The sequence below is a fragment of the Engystomops pustulosus genome, chromosome 11, assembly GCF_040894005.1.
Source record: "Engystomops pustulosus chromosome 11, aEngPut4.maternal, whole genome shotgun sequence".
In the NCBI taxonomy this organism is placed as follows: domain Eukaryota; kingdom Metazoa; phylum Chordata; class Amphibia; order Anura; family Leptodactylidae; genus Engystomops; species Engystomops pustulosus.
The window spans coordinates 9,958,686-9,973,666 of NC_092421.1; the positions used below are offsets into that span (position 1 = coordinate 9,958,686).

Sequence of the window (14,981 nt, forward strand, 5' to 3'; positions counted from 1 at the left end):
CTAGGCGCCGTCTGGGGGAGAACAATGGCGGCGCCCAGCACGATGATAGAGAAAAGAGAAGACGGGCGCAGAAGCCAGAAGAGGACCTGCGCGTACTTCGGGGGAGCAGCGCTGCACGTCGGGGCAGTATATAAGTTTATTATTTTTTTTTATGCTGGGCAGTGCTGTATACTACTGGGGGCAGTGCTGTATACTACTGGGGGCAGGCTGTATACTACTGGGGGCAGGCTGTATACTACTGGGAACTGGCTGTATACTACTGAGGACTGGCTGTATACTACTGGGGGCAGGCTGTATACTACTGGGGGCAGGCTGTATACTACTGGGGGCAGGCTGTATACTACTGGGGGCAGGCTGGCTACATACTGGGGGGTCTGTGACAAATTCATTTCCCACCCTCGGCTTATACTCGAGTCAATAGGTTTTCCCAGTTTTTGATGGTAAAATTAGGGGTCTCGGCTTATACTCGAGTATATACGGTACTTATAATTAGGGATTGAATACTTTTCTCCAGAGGTTGAATACTCATCACCATGTGAGGTCTCAGTTTTTCTTATTTAGTAAATTAAGAAAATATCTACATTTCTGAGGGGGGGGGGGGTCTGTCAAGATGGGGAAAAGTGGCTTAATGAGCAATATAAATGAAACAAAGAATGAAAAATTTAAAGGGATTTTTCCACAAAGGAAAATTCTCACATGTCAATCCCCCAGTGATGTTAATACAATAAAGATAATTTTAACCTTACTTTACAATGTTACTCAGTTTTATTGCTGTTTTAGCTCCTATCACTGTCTATGATGCTCAGTGCAAAATCCCAGGGAGTGGGTGGGGCCTCTCTAGCAGACACATTACTGTATTATCCATCTAGTTCTGTGGGGTGACAATGTGGTTACATTATCAGGGTACAGGTGTATATGCACTTTCATCACTTCTGACATTGTACTAACTCACTGACATATAGTGAGAGAGATGAGACAGATCAGACATGCATGAGATGCCTATTACACACACAGCACTGCTACATCTCACAGACATGTGCCTGCCTCCCCCTTCCCCCAGATCACTTATCTCCTTGTAGCTTGTAGTTTGCAGCTTGTCTCTCCTTAGCAATTGAATCGGTGTCTGTGAGCTCCGGTGCTAGGACTGCAGGGGACGTGGCTACAGGCACAAGACACCGTAATCTCAGCAGCACTGCCTCATCCAAGATGGCTTCCCCGACCCTACGTCTGCAATTACAGGGTCGGATCTAGGGGCAACTAAAATTGTGCCCAGCAGGGCTGATAGAGACAGGTTGGAATTATATTCTGTGGATAACTGCTGCGAATTAGAATTAGAGAATGTGTTATTTTGTCTTTGTGGGAGGAATACCCCTTTAAGGGGCTGAATACTTTCTGTACCCACTGTATACTAAACATTCACTATGATACTTATTTATGAGACCATGTTCAGATACTGATACATTTATTCCCTGTGTCAGCCTTGGTTTTCACGGTGGATCATCTTCCTTCTATTTTATGTGTTTTCAATATTTTTCCTTTTTAATATATTTTTGGCTTGAATTGTGTTGTTTAGTTGATTCAGCCAGGCACATTGGGGGGTAAGTATCATACGCCGGGGCTTTGGTCCTACCCAGTGGCGTAACTAGAAGCTGATGGGCCCCAGTGCAAAGTCTGTGCCAGGCCCCCGACTATAATGTATGGTTTATAGTAATAGTCTGCTCATATGGGAAAGTGACACCATAAGGGCCCCCTAAACCTCTTGGGCCCAGGTGCGACCGCAACCTCTGCACCCCCTCACCTGGCGTAGAAATAAGCACAACCAGCTACTTCTCACATTTGAGAATTGTGGCAGAGTGTGGCAGGAACTGGGACAGGAACGTCCCCCACCGGCCCACCTTCCTGCCTGAAATCTTACAATAAACATTGACCTTGTTAGGACACACTTTTATAGGGTGACCCTATAAACTATAGTGACCCTTGTTATAAGATTACCACGTTACAAGGATAGTAGTGAGTGTCACCTGAAAACCTCCACTACCATCCTTGCTATTAATTAAGGCCATTCCAGACAAGGGTCTCAGAGAGAGACAAGTAGAACTTCTTTATTATTTCTAGACCACATGGTGTAGGGATCATCAGTTCAGTGAACTTGCAAAAATCAAATTTTATGGGGCTGAGGGTCCCGTGGCCGCATTTCCGTTGGGTTTTCCAACTTTTGGGGAATAGCGCTGCTGGGACAGGCATTTAGAAGGGGATTGCACGCAATCGGATTTTGGCGCAATCGCACCAACTTTCATGCGACAGACAATCCGACGGATTCGGACAAACAGCGGAATTTAGCGTAAAAATTGTGTCGCAAGGCATGCAGTTACATACACTGGGAAGAAGAAGGTGAACTCCGGTGGACCTGAGCGGGGAAGCGACACATGCAGGATATCGGGCGCCCGATCTAAGTGAATCGTGGAAGATGTGCATTCCAGTCGGACACTCCGGATCGGGGAACGCGCATGGACGGATAAGTAAATGTGTCCCTGTATCTTAGAGGAAGAGGGACAAGCACATTCCTCACCCCAGTCCTGTTCAGCAGATCGAGAGATACACAACAGGACTCATCAATGGACCATATTATTCCACACTGTTGACAGGGCTAGTATTATAATTTTGTGTAATCGAAGAAAAAATTTAATATTTCTTAAAAGTAAATAGACAAAAATGTTAATATTTGTCTAGAAGTCATCATGAATGCAAGACGTGATGGTGGTGGCCATCAGCAGTGGGAGGTCATGTGGCGAGACAAGTGATGGCGTTCCCTGAAGTAGGCATAGCAAACCGGACACGTTAGCTGCAGCTCTCTGGGTCTTCTGCTTTGGGTTTCGACTCCTGGATCCTTCTTATGTCTTAGTCTCATGTGAAGGACTAAGTCTGAAGTCATGCGGAAAGAGAGCTTGCACTTGGCACACCAGATCTGTGCTGTAGACCCTAAGGTAGTGAACGTTGATGGAAGGACCTGTGGTGAGGACACCGTTTCACATTTAGGCCAATTGTCTGTAAGAGGGAGGATGGTCATAGAGTTAGGGAAAGTCAAATAGTCACGTTGAATCAAGAGGTCATGATAGCCAAGGTCACCCGAAATATCTGTTGCATCTCTTGAATCACTGACCAGAAGACCTTTCCCAGACTTGAAGATGGTGTCCATTTTCCGTCCCATTCTGCTAGGCACGGGTGAGAAGGCACTTCCTGGCAAGCCACCCCTCCGCTCCCCGGCGCCCCTCATTCTGTATACTTCCGTAAATGCGCTCTTCTTGACCTCCAGCAGTTCAGCTTTCACCTTTTTCCATACTGCACTTCTAAATTCGGAGGTCATTCCCAACAGAAAATCTTCTCTTTTATTGGCTTCATTGTCAAGTAATCTCCATTTTTCTTCTCCCAAATGTCCAGTTCCCTCTTGCTCAACGTCCCTTGCCAGGCTATGGAAATTGGTGCCATGCTTAGGGCGCTTCATGGGCATTCTGTCCTTTTCTGTGAAGCATAGACAATGGAGAGAAGTCAGAAACGTCACTCTGAAACTTTTTGATCTCATACAAAAAGTAAGTTCCCCCATATACATTCCTTAAAACTTTTTTTTATATTTTTATACAAGATCTTTATTAACGGAGATTAATAACAAAACATCTACCTACATACAGTTACCTGCTGGTGAAAAACTAAACTATAAAGAAGACCCTTGAAGGGGTGAGTTATCAGAAACCCTTAAGGTATATGGGTAGATAACAGTGAGATGGATTGGAGGAGTGTGAGATGGGGCTCCAAAGAGGAGTCGGCTTCTTACAGAAAATGATGGCCTGGTCATAAGTCTTCTTTAATGCCTTGGAGACTGTCATAGCTGGAAGTAGAAGCATTTCCTTAGTGGTCTACCATCTATAATTATCTACTGCTACAGTGGCCAAAAAATTCTATCTTTGTCTCGACTGTCCTGAGCACATTGGGGCAGATTTACTTACCCGGTCCATTCGCGATCCAGCGGCGCGTTCGCTGCGGAGGATTCAGGTTCTGCCTGGATTCACTAAGGTAGTTCCTCAGACGTCCACCAGGTGTCGCTGCTGCGCTGAAGAGCATCGGAATGCCTGAACTTCACCAAGCCGGGCCGGGTGCAGGTAAGTGCGTGTCAAGCGACACTTTTTTTTTTTTTAATGCGGCGGTTTTTCCAAATCCATCGGGTTTTCGTACGGCCACGCCCCCCCATTTCCGTCGTGTGCACACGATCCAATCGCGTGCGCCAAAATCCCGGGGCAATTCAGGGAAAATTGGCGCAAATCGGAAATTTTCGGATAACCTGTCGGAAAAAACGCGATTCAGGGCCCTTAGTAAATGACCCCCATTGTCTCAGAAACTATGGTGTTTCCTAGACTTTATGGGTCGACTTTAGTCCTACCTTTCTTTTGATATCCTCCTGGAATCACTCATGTAGATGTCATTTGTGAGACCATTTTAAAGTGTTAGATGTCAGTCATGTGAGAATGTCCTGGTGGTCCTCAGAGGAACCTCTAAGGTTTATAGACTTCTTTGCCATCTTGCGTCCCTCTCTCAGACTGAATTTGCCCAAGATGATGCCATGACTTGGCCAAGATGTTTGCTATGTGACATCGTCTTCCACTTGCCGGGCAATTCATAGATGATGATAGTTCATCATTTCCAAGACTCGTTGACCACAATTTATTTATTTCTAAGGGCCTTAACGTTTGTGATTTAGGAATGGACTTATGGTCATATGGGTTATGTGAGGACACTTACTCCAACCTGGATATCTTGTTAATGATTTTAAGGGCCACCACAGGTTGAATTTGTTTGTATAGGTTCTATCTTTATATATCATTAAAATAAAGACCAGATATCGCTATCTCCACATATTGTAGTGTGGTCGTTACAGAAGTGGTGCCTCCACCACGACCCCTCACCACATGCTGAACATCCCTACCTAGTGGAGTGTCAAGAGGTCAAAAATAGGACTGTTAAAGGAGAATCCACCAAAGATAGATAGAAAATGAATTATTCATCTGATATTGGGGTGTTCTTCCAAATCATGACGGAAGATGGAACACCGTCCATCAACATATGTAGTGGGCCAACCATGATGATGAAATGTGCGTCCACCTATTCAGTAGACCAGGACATATAAGTCCTAGTGCTAGTGGAGGCGCCATATTGCACCATGAGGAGTTGACCTACCATTGTGAAGAGATCGCAGCTCATGTAGACCAAGCATTCTGGTGTATTGTCCATCATAGAATACTAATAGTGGCTCCCCCTTCTGGAGGTGACAGGAGGCTCTCAGGGGACCCCCTGCTTCATGTGTAGAGTCTTTCAGTTTATTGTCCATGGAAAACACCTATTGAGGCCCGAACTGCTTGTAGCGGTGTCACATCAGGAACCTTTGTCGTTTTGTGAACCTGGAAAAGTAAGGATCAAAGGATAAGTATGGAACAAGAAGAAATATCTAAGTCCCTTTAATTGTGCCTCTTCATGGCCATCAGCTCCTGCACCTTCCCACCTACAATCACACACCAGGAGGAAAATATTCAGCTACACTTAATGAATAGGACTCAATGCTGGTCACCGGGTCACAGTGTAACATCCCTGAGGGTTTAGAGTTTGTTACAGGGTTAATAATCTGCATTTTATAATATTCTTATCATGTCATATTCCTACAACATTGTTTAGAATGGAGAAAGGGTTAATGATTGGCATCTGCCTGATGAGACCACAAGGGGGCGCTCACTGAACAGAGATGTCAAAAATATGTCAATGTACAGTGTGCGCCCCCTTATGGTCATAGCAGGGAATGGTCACATTACAGGATCATACACACAGCGATGTCACAGTACAGGGATAATACACACAGTGATGTCACAGTACAGGGATAATACACACAGTGATGTCACAGTACAGGGATAATACACACAGTGATGTCACAGTACAGGGATAATACACACAGTGATGTCACATTACAGGATCATACACACAGTGATGTCACAGTACAGGGATAATACACACAGTGATGTCACAGTACAGGTATAATACACACAGTGATGTCACAGTACAGGGATAATACACAGTGATGTCACAGTACAGGGATAATACACACAGTGATGTCACAGTACAGGGATAATACACACAGTGATGTCACAGTACAGGGATAATACACAGTGATGTCACAGTACAGGGATAATACACACAGTGATGTCACAGTACAGGGATAATACACACAGTGATGTCACAATACAGAGATACTACACACAGTGATGTCACAGTACAGAGATACTACACACAGTGATGTCACAGTACAGGGATATTAGACACAGTGATGTCGCAGTACAGGGATAATACACACAGTGATGTCACAGTACAGGGATAATACACACAGTAATGTCACAGTACAGAGATAATACACACAGTGATGTCACAGTACAGGGATAATACACACAGTGATGTCACAGTACAGGGATAATACACACAGTGATGTCACAGTACATCACTGTACAGGGATATTAGACACAGTGGTGTCACAGTACAGGGATAATACACACAGTGATGTCACAGTACAGGAATAATACACACAGTGATGTCACAGTACAGGGATAATACACACAGTAATGTCACAGTACAGAGATAATACACACAGTGATGTCACAGTCTAGGGATAATACACACAGTGATGTCACAGTACAGGGGATAATACACACAGTAATGTCACAGTACAGAGATAATACACACAGTGATGTCACAGCGCAGGGATAATACACACAGTGATGTCACAGTACAGGGATAATACACACAGTGATGTCACAGTACAGAGATAATACACACAGTGTCTTCACAGTACAGGGATAATACACAGTGATGTCACAGTACAGGGATAATACACACAGTAATGTCACAGTACAGAGATAATACACACAGTGATGTCACAGTACAGGGATAATACACACAGTGATGTCACAGTACAGGGGATAATACACACAGTAATGTCACAGTACAGAGATAATACACACAGTGATGTCACAGTGCAGGGATAATACACACAGTGATGTCACAGTACAGGGATAATACACACAGTGATGTCACAGTACAGAGATAATACACACAGTGTCTTCACAGTACAGGGATAATACACAGTGATGTCACAGTACAGGGATAATACACACAGTGATGTCACAGTACAGGGATAATACACACAGTGATGTCACAGTACAGGGGTAATACAGTGATGTCACAGTACAGGGATAATACACACAGTGATGTCACAGTACAGGATTATACATGCTGTGATGTCACAGTACAGAGATAATACACACAGTGATGTCACAGTACAGGGATAATACACACAGTGATGTCACAGTACAGGATTATATATAGGAGTCACTGAGACAGTAGGCGTCATGAGGGGAGGTGTCAGGCCATATTGGAAAGGACCGCAAGGCGTTGCTTAGGGCTTTCACCATTCCCCGGTTCTTACTCAAATCAATGTTCTTTAGAAATATTCTTATTTCTAATAAAAACAACAACATAATGGGCACATTTACTAAGGGTCCGAATCGCGTTTTTCCGCTGGGTTTTCCAAATTATACCGTTTTGCGCCAAATTGTCCCGGGTTTTTGGCGCGCGCGAACGGATTGTGTCGCATCGGCGAAAAAGGAGGGGGTGGCCGTCGGAATACCCAACGGATTTGGAAAAATCGCGCTGTTTAAAAAAAAAAAAAGTGTCACTTGACACACACTTACATGCACCAGGAATAGGTTGGTTAACTCCGTCGGACCTTGGCGCAGCAGAGACACTTGGTGGACATCGGACACACAACCTTAGTGAATCGCCGGAAGACCCGAATCCTCGTCGCCGCTGGATCGTGACAGGACCGGGTAAGTAAATCTGCCCCATAGTATTGATATAGCATCACGTTATCCGGCAGCTCTTTCCTCCGGACACTCTGAATAATGAATGATATATCTAATGATGATAAATGACACCTCTGCTACATCATTCTCCATTCACTAGCGGGAGGTCACTGCTACATTCCCATGATAACAGGGCTGAAGGATTGTATCCAGTGTTAATAACTTCCCATGCCGGGGAGTTAGGAATCTTAGTTACTTCCTGCGACAATGGATGACTGCCAGGCATTGTTATACTCCAGCACACAGCCACAGGGCGAGCTGTCACATGTCTATATGCCTTGTTCTGTCACCAGCATCTCCACCAGCTTCTCCAATCTTTTATTATATAAAGTATATAGTATATTATAGAGCAGAAGAATCAATCCTACATGGTGGCCCATAGAAAAAGTGTCATCCGTATAATGTAACCATGACCTGGCTTCTTATCATCACGGACCTCCAGAGCCCTGAGCTGCTGGGATCCTCAGATACTTTCATAGATGTTTTTGTATTCTGGTGATGCTCTGTTACTCTTGTGGATGTTCTGGTGTACTGATAGATCCTCTGGTACTCTGGTGGGTGCTCTGGTGTACTGATAGATCCTCTGGTACTCTGGTGGATGCTCTGGTGTACTGATATATCCTCTGGTACTCTGGTGGGTGCTCTGAAGTACTGAGAGATCCTCTGGTACTCTGGTGGGTGCTCTAATGTACTAATAGATCCTCTGGTACTCTGGTGGATGCTCTGGTGTACTGATAGATTCTCTGGTACTCTTGTGGGTGCTCTGGTGTACTGATATATCCTCTGGTACTCTGGTGGGTGCTCTGGTGCACTGATAGATCCTCTGGTACTCTGGTGGGTGCTCTAATGTACTGATAGATCCTCTGGTACTCTGGTGGATGCTCTGGTGTACTGATAGATTCTCTGGTACTCTTGTGGGTGCTCTGGTGTACTGATATATCCTCTGGTACTCTGGTGGGTGCTCTGAAGTACTGAGAGATCCTCTGGTACTCTGGTGGATGCTCTGGTGTACTGATAGATCCTCTGGTACTCTGGTGGATGCTCTGGTGTACTGATAGATCTTCTATTACTCTGCTGGATGCTCTGGTGTACTGATAGATCCTCTGGTACTCTGGTGGGTGCTCTAATGTACTGATAGATCCTCTGGTACTCTGGTGGATGCTCTGGTGTACTGATAGATTCTCTGGTACTCTTGTGGGTGCTCTGGTGTACTGAGAGATCCTCTGGTACTCTGGTGGATGCACTGGTGTACTGATAGATCCTCTGGTACTCTGGTGGATGCTCTGGTGTACTGATAGATCCTCTGGTACTCTGGTGGGTGCTCTGGTGTACTGATAGATCCTCTGGTACTCTGGTGGGTGCTCTGGTGTACTGATCGATCCTCTGGTACTCTGGTGGGAGCTCTGGTGTGCTGATAGATCCTCTGGTACTCTGGTGGATGCTCTGGTGTACTGATAGATCCTCTGGTACTCTGGTGGGTGCTCTGGTGTACTGATAGATCCTCTGGTACTCTGGTGGGTGCTCTGGTGTACTGATAGATCCTCTGGTACTCTGGTGGGTGCTCTGGTGTGCTGATAGATCCTCTGGTACTCTGGTGGGAGCTCTGGTGCACTGATAGATCCTCTGGTACTCTGGTTGGAGCTCTGGTGTACTGATAGATCCTCTGGTACTCTGGTGGATGCTCTGGTGTACTGATAGATCCTCTGGTACTCTGGTGGGTGCTCTGGTGTACTGATCGATCCTCTGGTACTCTGGTGGGAGCTCTGGTGTGCTGATACATCCTCTGGTACTCTGGTGGATGCTCTGGTGTACTGATAGATCCTCTGGTACTCTGGTGGATGCTCTGGTGTACTGATAGATCCTCTGGTACTCTGGTGGGTGCTCTAATGTACTGATAGATCCTCTGGTACTCTGGTGGATGCTCTGGTGTACTGATAGATTCTCTGGTACTCTTGTGGGTGCTCTGGTGTACTGAGAGATCCTCTGGTACTCTGGTGGATGCACTGGTGTACTGATAGATCCTCTGGTACTCTGGTGGATGCTCTGGTGTACTGATAGATCCTCTGGTACTCTGGTGGGTGCTCTGGTGTACTGATAGATCCTCTGGTACTCTGGTGGGTGCTCTGGTGTACTGATCGATCCTCTGGTACTCTGGTGGGAGCTCTGGTGTGCTGATAGATCCTCTGGTACTCTGGTGGATGCTCTGGTGTACTGACAGATCCTCTGGTACTCTGGTGGGTGCTCTGGTGTACTGATAGATCCTCTGGTACTCTGGTGGGTGCTCTGGTGTACTGATAGATCCTCTGGTACTCTGGTGGGTGCTCTGGTGTGCTGATAGATCCTCTGGTACTCTGGTGGGAGCTCTGGTGCACTGATAGATCCTCTGGTACTCTGGTTGGAGCTCTGGTGTACTGATAGATCCTCTGGTACTCTGGTGGATGCTCTGGTGTACTGATAGATCCTCTGGTACTCTGGTGGGTGCTCTGGTGTACTGATCGATCCTCTGGTACTCTGGTGGGAGCTCTGGTGTGCTGATACATCCTCTGGTACTCTGGTGGATGCTCTGGTGTGCTGATAGATCCTCTGGCACTCTGGTGGGTGCTCTGGTGTACTGATAGATTCTCTGGTACTCTGGTGGATGTTCTGGTGTACTGATAGATCCTCTGGTACTCTGGTGGATGCTCTGGTGTGCTGATAGATCCTCTGGTACTCTGGTGGATGCTCTGGTGTGCTGATAGATCCTCTGGTACTCTGGTGGGTGCTCTAGTGTACTGATAGATCCTCTGGTACTCTGGTGGGTGCTCTGGTGTACTGAGAGATCCTCTGGTACTCTGGTTTGTGCTCTGGGGTACTGATAGATCCTCTGGTACTCTGGTGGATGCTCTGGTGTACTGATAGATCCTCTGGTACTCTGGTGGATGCTCTGGTGTACTGATAGATCCTCTGGTACTCTGGTGGGTGCTCTGGTGTACTTATAGATCCTCTGGTACTCTGGTGGATGCTCTGGTGTACTGATAGATCCTCTGGTACTCTGGTGGATGCTCTGGTGTGCTAATAGATCCTCTGGTACTCTGGTGGGAGCTCTGGTGTACTGATAGATCCTCTGGTACTCTGGTGGATGCTCTGGTGTGCTGATAGATCCTCTGATACTCTGGTGGGAGCTCTGGTGTACTGATAGATCCTCTGGTACTCTGGTGGATGCTCTGGTGTGCTGATAGATCCTCTGGTACTCTGGTGGGTGCTTTGGTGTACTGATAGATCCTCTGGTATTCTGGTGGGTGCTCTGGGGTACTGATAGATCCTCGGGTACTCTGTTGGATGCTCTGGTGTACTGATAGATTCTCTGGTACTCTGGTGGATGCTCTGGTGTACTGATAGATCCTCTGGTACTCTGGTGGGTGCTCTGGTGTACTGATAGATCCTCTGGTACTCTGGTGGGTGCTCTGGTGTACTGATAGATTCTCTGGTATTCTGGTGGGTGCTCTGGGGTACTCATAGATCCTCTGGTACTCTGGTGGATGCTCTAGTGTACTGATAGATTCTCTGGTACTCTGGTGGATGCTCTGGTGTACTGATAGATCCTCTGGTACTCTGGTGGATGCTCTGGTGTACTGATAGATCCTCTGGTACTCTGGTGGATGCTCTGGTGTGCTGATAGATCCTCTGGTAATCTGGTGGGAGCTCTAATGTACTGATAGATCCTCTGGCACTCTGGTGGATGCTCTGGTGTGCTGATACATCCTCTGGTACTCTGGTGGATGCTCTGGTGTGCTGATAGATCCTCTGGCACTCTGGTGGGTGCTCTGGTGTACTGATAGATTCTCTGGTACTCTGGTGGATGTTCTGGTGTACTGATAGATCCTCTGGTACTCTGGTGGATGCTCTGGTGTGCTGATAGATCCTCTGGTACTCTGGTGGATGCTCTGGTGTGCTGATAGATCCTCTGGTACTCTGGTGGGTGCTCTAGTGTACTGATAGATCCTCTGGTACTCTGGTGGGTGCTCTGGTGTACTGAGAGATCCTCTGGTACTCTGGTTTGTGCTCTGGGGTACTGATAGATCCTCTGGTACTCTGGTGGATGCTCTGGTGTACTGATAGATCCTCTGGTACTCTGGTGGATGCTCTGGTGTACTGATAGATCCTCTGGTACTCTGGTGGGTGCTCTGGTGTACTTATAGATCCTCTGGTACTCTGGTGGATGCTCTGGTGTACTGATAGATCCTCTGGTACTCTGGTGGATGCTCTGGTGTGCTAATAGATCCTCTGGTACTCTGGTGGGAGCTCTGGTGTACTGATAGATCCTCTGGTACTCTGGTGGATGCTCTGGTGTGCTGATAGATCCTCTGATACTCTGGTGGGAGCTCTGGTGTACTGATAGATCCTCTGGTACTCTGGTGGATGCTCTGGTGTGCTGATAGATCCTCTGGTACTCTGGTGGGTGCTTTGGTGTACTGATAGATCCTCTGGTATTCTGGTGGGTGCTCTGGGGTACTGATAGATCCTCGGGTACTCTGTTGGATGCTCTGGTGTACTGATAGATTCTCTGGTACTCTGGTGGATGCTCTGGTGTACTGATAGATCCTCTGGTACTCTGGTGGGTGCTCTGGTGTACTGATAGATCCTCTGGTACTCTGGTGGGTGCTCTGGTGTACTGATAGATTCTCTGGTATTCTGGTGGGTTCTCTGGGGTACTCATAGATCCTCTGGTACTCTGGTGGATGCTCTAGTGTACTGATAGATTCTCTGGTACTCTGGTGGATGCTCTGGTGTACTGATAGATCCTCTGGTACTCTGGTGGATGCTCTGGTGTACTGATAGATCCTCTGGTACTCTGGTGGATGCTCTGGTGTGCTGATAGATCCTCTGGTAATCTGGTGGGAGCTCTAATGTACTGATAGATCCTCTGGCACTCTGGTGGATGCTCTGGTGTGCTGATAGATCCTCTGGTACTCTGGTGGATGCTCTGGTGTACTGATAGATACTCTGGTACTCTGGTGGATGCTCTGGTGTGCTGATAGATCCTCTGGTACTCTGGTGGGTGCTCTGGTGTACTGATAGATTCTCTGGTACTCTGGTGGGTGCTCTGGTGTACTGATAGATCCTCTGGTATTCTGGTGGGTGCTCTGAAGTACTGATAGATCCTCGGGTACTTTGGTGGATGCTCTGGTGTACTGATAGATCCTCTGGTACTCTGGTGGATGCTCTGGTGTACTGATAGATCCTCTGGTACTCTGGTGAATGCTCTGGTGTACTGATAGATCCTCTGGTACTCTGGTGGGTGCTCTGAATTACTGAGAGATCCTCAGGTACTCTTGTGGATGCTCTGGTGTACTGATAGATCCTCTGGTACTCTGGTGGGTGCTCTGAAGTACTGAGAGATTCTCCGGTACTCTGGTGGGTGCTCTGGTGTACTGATAGATCCTCTGGTACTCTGGTGGGTGCTCTGAAGTACTGAGAGATCCTCGGGTACTATGGTGGATGCTCTGGTGTACTGATAGATCCTCTGGTACTCTGGTGGATGCTCTGGTGTACTGATAGATCCTCTGGTACTCTGGTGAATGCTCTGGTGTACTGATAGATCCTCTGGTACTCTGGTGGGTGCTCTGGTGCACTGATAGATCCTCTGGTACTCTGGTGGGTGCTTTGGTGTACTGATAGATCCTCTGGTACTCTGGTGGGTGCTCTGGTGTACTGATAGATCCTCTGGTACTCTGGTGGGTTGTCTAGTGTACTGATAGACCCTCTGGTACTCTGGTGGATGCTCTGGTGTACTGATAGATCCTCTGGTACTCTGGTGGGTGCTCTGGTGCACTGATAAATCCTCTGGTACTCTGGTCGGTGCTCTGGTGTACTGATAGACCCTCTGGTACTCTGGTGGACGCTCTGGCGTGAGTCCTATTGATGGATTATTTGATACTTTAAAGGATCCTCTAGTGAATCCTTAGGTAGGTTCTCCGGGTCTTCTGATATTCTGATGAGTCCTCTGTTGCTCTAAATTTTTTAATTCTTTGGCATTTTTAAGGTCCCTGCCTAATATTCATAAAACGATTCTATATACTGAGATATATATATCTCAGGTTTTGTCACAATTGTATCCAGTCTAGAAAGTCTCCTGTGAGGAGCATTAGTACAAATCTTCCTTCTTAGTTTTCTACAATGTATCAGTGCAGGCAAAGATAAGTGTATGAAACAAAGTATGTTGCAGGGGGAAGGACATGAGCTCTGGGTGCATGATGCCAAGGGGTGCCACGACAAGCCACTGAATCAAATCCTAGGAAAACCTAGCTATGACTGAGAATCAAGGTCAAAGGCAAAATGTCACTTCCCAAATAATTATCGATGAATATAGCACTTAAAGTCTAGGATCAGGAGCCCCCAGCTGTCACCTTACCTGCTGGTCCTCGCCAGTAGCAGATTCTGGGATTCTGACCTTCATCTGCTCACAGCCGGCAGCAGACAGACTGTGACAGACACTAACGGAGAGAAGGAATAAAAGAGGGAGCGGGAGGGGGCTGCCAGGACCAGCCAGTCACGAGGAAGGGCTGATGACAAGACAATGGGGTCACACACCCGCCAGCCCCAGAGGGCATCACATGGGGCACTCACTGTGCACTGTAACCACTGAACATTTGCCAATTACATTATTCAGCTATTCATAATTAACCCCCAGAGGTCTAAACTGTATAAGGAGGAAACTCCGACCTCAGAGTATTAGGAAATCCAATGTTATTGTTAGAGGCTGACCTCTATAATAGGATCCTCAGAACACTTACCCCAGAAGGTCTTCCACATGCCCCAGTGCCTGCGGCTGCCCTAGGACCTCTGGATGAGGATGACGAGGCAGGCGCTGTATTTCTCTGTCTTCCTGATTATCATAAGGATTCTGCAGCAAACCTTGTAATTGGGGATCTTCCTTCTATCCACTTTAAGGACCCTATGGCAAGCACTGTATATGGGGTCCTCTTACTGTCACTATTATGTGTACCCTATAGCGGGCATTGTATATGGGGTCCTCTTACTGTCACTATTATG

General features: G+C 46.8%; 1 protein-coding gene across 3 annotated transcripts; it reads right to left on the bottom strand.

The window, feature by feature from the left end:
* Positions 1 to 2,113: 2,113 nt before the first annotated feature.
* On the bottom strand, positions 2,114 to 14,744 carry ZNF488 (zinc finger protein 488). 3 transcript variants are annotated; one of them, XM_072130394.1, is made up of 3 exons: positions 14,723 to 14,744; positions 5,227 to 5,447; positions 2,114 to 3,519 (listed from the first exon to the last, which is right to left on the bottom strand). In XM_072130394.1, the coding sequence occupies exons 2-3, from the start codon at positions 5,375 to 5,377 to the stop codon at positions 2,768 to 2,770; spliced, it is 903 nt and encodes a 300-aa protein (XP_071986495.1). In that variant the 5' UTR covers positions 5,378 to 5,447; positions 14,723 to 14,744; the 3' UTR covers positions 2,114 to 2,767. The 3 variants fall into 3 exon arrangements, with proteins under 3 accessions (XP_071986495.1, XP_071986493.1, XP_071986494.1); XM_072130392.1 differs by lacking the exon at positions 14,723 to 14,744 and adding an exon at positions 14,341 to 14,483; XM_072130393.1 differs by lacking the exon at positions 14,723 to 14,744 and adding an exon at positions 7,779 to 8,122.
* Positions 14,745 to 14,981: the final 237 nt, after the last annotated feature.